This window comes from Penaeus japonicus, unplaced genomic scaffold (assembly GCF_977035675.1).
Source record: "Penaeus japonicus unplaced genomic scaffold, GWHDUDI00000001_assembly GWHDUDI00000019, whole genome shotgun sequence".
NCBI classification, from domain to species: Eukaryota; Metazoa; Arthropoda; class Malacostraca; order Decapoda; family Penaeidae; genus Penaeus; species Penaeus japonicus.
Window position 1 is genome coordinate 2020583 of NW_028234421.1, and position 5000 is coordinate 2025582.

At 36.2% G+C, this 5000-nt stretch overlaps 1 protein-coding gene across 12 annotated transcripts in view; it reads left to right on the forward strand.

Annotated features, from left to right (window-relative positions):
• ps (RNA-binding protein Nova-1-like protein passilla) overlaps nucleotides 1-4460 on the forward strand; it is a 20505-nt gene extending 16045 nt beyond the window's left edge. For 4 of the 12 annotated variants that reach the window (XM_043028539.2, XM_043028541.2, XM_086547193.1 and 1 more), the window contains exon 6: nucleotides 1-522. This exon is cut by the window's left edge and continues 1895 nt beyond it. Coding sequence is in view for 2 of the 12 variants with exons in the window: in XM_043028542.2 (XP_042884476.1) it covers nucleotides 1104-1114 (11 nt within the window). In the remaining 10 variants the exon portion in view is untranslated. Of the gene's footprint in view, nucleotides 523-1103 lie in introns of those variants that run through there. The other 8 variants (XR_006223881.2, XR_015191885.1, XR_006223879.2 and 5 more) reach the window with 4 other exon arrangements.
• The last annotated feature ends 540 nt before the right edge of the window (nucleotides 4461-5000 follow it).

A 5000-nucleotide genomic window follows, 5' to 3' on the forward strand; every position in this document is an offset into this window, starting at 1 on the left:
TGTGACTCATGTTGAGTTTGATTATGCTGCTGCCAGGGTTTCTACCTGGACTAGGCTACACTGGGAGAGGTGGTAGTACAGGTTTCCCAGAGAGAGACCTCTTTGGTATCATTGATTGATAACATGTTTTAGGTCCCTTTTTGTGAGAACATTGTACTAGGGTGGGCAGTAACAGGTGTTATGAAGCTAGAGTAAAAGAGGGCGGGAAGCCGCACGGGCCTCATAGATATCCCATACTTAATAGCACCCTCATTAAGTGGCTAAGTTTGAAGAAATTGCAATTAAAGTGTATTGTGTGCATGTAGATTAATTTTCCCTGGTAATAAACTTATAAGTTCCTTATAAAAGTAAGTCATAGACTGCCATTTGTTAAATCTTTTAGAAGATTTATTAGGATTTTTTTTCTTTAAAGTTTCTCTGAACCAGGGGATAGCCAAAAACATTTTATCATGCATCTTTCCTCATTAAATATCATAGCTCTACAAACCTTGTAAAAAATTGGCAATAAATGTGTATCCATTAGCGGCCAAGACTTTCCATATCAGCCTTTATCAACCAGTTTCACCGCACCAAACTGACATCCCAGCGCCCTGAAAGTCTTGAACATGTGACCTTCAGGGCGCAGGCAACCAAACCTTCATCATGCATTCTATTAAGTCACGCCTCATGACACTGGAAGCACCGCCAGATGACAAAGTCAGTTTGTTGCGGCATGCTTATGACAACATGTGACCGACGTACATTGACTCCATCTCCTCCTGCAATATCGTTGAAGCTGTCACAGTAAGTAGAGTAAGAATCCCTGCTCAAGGGAAGCAAGCTTATGACAACTGACTAGAGTCAAAAGGTGGTAAAACACGGTTAGGGAAGGTCCAATGCTGCAGGTGATCATTTCACCCACATAAATGCATATCAGGAAGGTTGGGCGGGGCCTGGGGTCGGGGTGGGATCAGGACATTCATTAGCTTGTAGCATTCATTTTCCTTCAGTGATATGCTATATATTGACTTATAATGGTAATAATGTCTCACAGGAATCCTTCGAGTGATGCACAGCACCCCAAGTAATTATGACGTTCTTTTCTCTCCCGTTTCCATAACTAGATAATGGGTGACCCCAATGTCTTGAATGATGATTAAGCTGGTGTGTATGTGTGGAGCTGACAGTGCCAGGCTGTGGTGGTGTGGCGGCGGCAGGAGGGTGAGAGACTCCACGCAGGCTCGGCACTCCTCTCCACACAGGTAGTGATTCTGCCTCACTCCACCTCCACCCCCACACTCCATCTCTACCCCCTCCCTCCCTCCCTAATCTCACTTACCTCTGGCCTCATGTCTATATTGTGCCGGCCTCTTGTGCCTGGTGCTCACCCCTGACCTCTCTCTAATATCCTTGTCAGGGAGTAACGTGGTCTCCGGAAGCGAACGTCTCACAATTTTTGATGTGTAGCTTGCTCGTAAGGGATGCTCCTTTGAATCTTTGTAACTTTTGCGAAAGAATGCGCGTTCTTTTCAAGATCATTAATGTGAAAAAAAAGAATAGGGGGGAAAAAAAATACTCAGGGCTTACCTTTTGTTTTGTGCGCAGGGAACGTCTTCAGGGAGTGATTCGGTAAAAGTGGTTGAACTTTTTATGGCTTGAAATTTGTTCCAATTTTGATCTTAATAGGAAACAGGATCCAAGAATATTTAAGTGTAGCTGCTTTCGCAATTGCTGGTCATGGGTGAAACAGTGGGCCAAAAGGTCATTTACATTTGGTCAGGGGTTTTACTGGGTCATGCTGGGTAGCATCACAAACAGAAAAAAAAAAAAAGGGAAGAAAAAAGCTCAGTGATATAAACAATGAGATAATCTAAAGACTTCAGTTACTCTTTATTATGTTTATTATTATTGTGATTATTTTTTTGCTTGCAGTTCTTAAATGTCCACAGTGGAAAATCCAGTATACAATTACTGATGAAAAGGTGAAAATATGTACATCTATATAGTGATGCTATCAGGTGTGTGTTTCATCATCATTTATTCACACATTCTCCCTATTTCTTGTGGTACATCATTAATTGAATCACATGAGACATCATTCTTTGATATGTTGACATTTTAGTCTTTCATATATTGTGATAAAGGAAAATGCACACTGTCTCATATAGACAGTCTGTGTACCAGTTCATAGAACAAGCCTCTTTCCCTTGCTTTGTTCATGTTTTTACTATTTATTTATTTATTATTTTTCCTAGTATGATTTGAAAAAAAAAAAAAATGTGCAATTTGTGGGAACACTTTTTGAAATGATCAGAAATCTGATATTATTTGTCATATACTGAAAGTCAAGAACTGATTTTCTTTTCCTTGACAAGAGGGAGAACAACCAAATTCATAGATGCCAACATTTTACAGTTTTATCAGGTTTCGTCATGTGTGGTGGTCACCATCTACACACACAGGCATTGTGGCATGCTGGGTGTGAAGAGGTTTGGTGCTACGGGGCATTGCTTGAGTGGAATGAGGATGAAAGCTGGTAACACTTGAGTACAGGTCATGTTGGAGGTGCTGTCGTGTTCCCAGCCGAATGGATCTCGGATGTTGAAATTTTGCCACTGGTAGGAAAAAGGAAGATCCTTCTGGGAATGGGTATAGTTTTAGTGAGATTCACTTTGTATAGAAGGAAGAGAAATATATATGTTGTTGTCCTTTTTCATTATAAATCTACATCCTGCTTCTTCTGGGTTCTTTGGGTTGGATATATATATTTTTTTTTAGTTTAAATAGAGTAAAGTTCTGTGAAGCTCTGATGTCATAATATAATATAATATAAAAGGTACTCATGCAGTATGTTGAATAGTGATGCCTTTTTGTTTGCAGATGTTAAGAGTTCAATCTTAATGTGAAAGCATTATTGATATGGTGAATTTTGTATCAGTAACATTTCATGGGATTGGATTTTCTATATCATTCTAGAAGAGTAAATATTTTTTCAGTGAAAAAATTAACTAACAGATTTTTTTTTATATTATGGATTTTAATTGATATTTACTTACCTCTGTTTAAAAGATTTTTTTCCAAGCAATTTCAAGTTAAATCAATTAAACAGTTCTTGCAGTTTTCAATTTTCAAATCACAAGATGGTTTTAATGATAAGTAAAAGTAATATTGGTATTGATGAATTCATTTCATGAACTTTCAGTCATTGGACGTTATTTCAGAATCATGATAGTCCTTTTAATGCATGTTCTGTAGTCCTTTCATAGCTTAACAGTTCAATACAGGAATACAAAAAATGGCAAAATTTCTGTTGTTTAGTCTTATTCTGTTTAGTAAGACATTATTCTTGATTTTCCTATTTCATCTGAACACTTCTTAATAGCAAAATCAGTTAGTAGACAGAGTTCTTGTTACGACTTTGTGATTGTTATGGAAAAGATGAAGTCATATATAGGTCTGTAACTTGGTGATTTTGAATTGAAACTGTAATGCAATTCAGGTTTTTTATCACTTTGTGAAACTTATTGAAACTTTCTCCAAATTTTATTATCTTTTAAAGATTGGTTGATTTACGAATTGCTAGTATAGAGAAGTAGAAGTCTATAACAGTGTTGGGTGAATATTCTGAAAATCTCTTACACATGCATAAACAAGATATCTTAACCATGAAAAGAACATGCATAATGACATGTCATTTACTCATAAATACAAGCATAAACATGAATTTTAGTCTTTTGGGGGTTTCTATATAAAATGTTCAGGAAATAGACGTATTTTTATCAATTTTCAATATGTAAAGTACATCGAAAGTGGTATAGCCTGAAGATGCTTAGAAGATACACTGGTAAGTAATTTTGACTGCCTTAGCTACATGAAGCTTGTGATAGAGCGAATATGTCACACATTCAGTATTTCGAGGGTGGTGGGAGGTAAGAATGAATTGAGGATGAAAGAAATGAATAATAAGTTTAGAGGGAAATTTTCAACCTTTTTCATTGTATGAAATCAATGCAGACATCCATGGGGAAACTATATGGACTTGCACTTGACACTCTTATTTACACTCACTCACACTAACTCAAACCGCTACGATTTTCCTCCTCGCTTCTCTGTAATCTCTCTTTCATTTAAAGGTCTTGAAGGTATCTTAAATTCGCTACACCATCATTACATCTTTTCAACAGTGAGACCATTCATAAGAATATTGTTTTAGAGAATGTTGAGCAGATTATCATTTTTTGTTATTTGTAACACGGACACATAGTAACATGCCGCAAACCTTCCTCACTTAACTCATAAAATCAGCACCTAGACATCACGCATCAGATTGTTAGCACCCTGTCTCAAAGAAGGGCACATTCTTTGATCATCCTTAGGCAAAGGAATATGTTGATGAGCACATTGTTTATCTACTCAAGTGCTTAAGGAATATGATGTATCAAATGTTGATTTTTTTGGTTAAATATATATTTTATATTGAATTCAAGTTTTCTATATCCTGCTGTGTGTTTGCCTTTTTTTTTTTTTTTGGATAATGGATTGGGGAATATTTGATATAGTTTGTGAATTAAGATGTATGCATTGTTTAAGTGTGAATGAGCATTGTCTTGCTGTTTTTGATGCAGTTTCTAAAGGTTGTGATTATAATTTTTGGTTGTAAGCATTACTTTTTTAACAAAGTCGAAACGTACATTATTGTAGAATGTGAATTGCTCTACTTCTATTTTTTAAAGAAAGGGAGGGGGGTTGGGGTTAGTAAGCAGAATAAACAAAATATTACATGTGCCTTTTATTGCTATACATTTTCCATACTCTACTGTGATTGGGGATTATGCTGCATATATTGATAAATATTTAAAAGAAAATAAAAGTTATAGATATCAGTACCAGTTAAGGCATGGAAAGAAGTATTGCTGATACATAAAATTGGAAAGCAAGTGACAAATATGACTTGGACAGCTGAATAGCAATAGAAGAAAATAGATACAAATTGACATTATTTGCCTAGTAGGGCATAAACA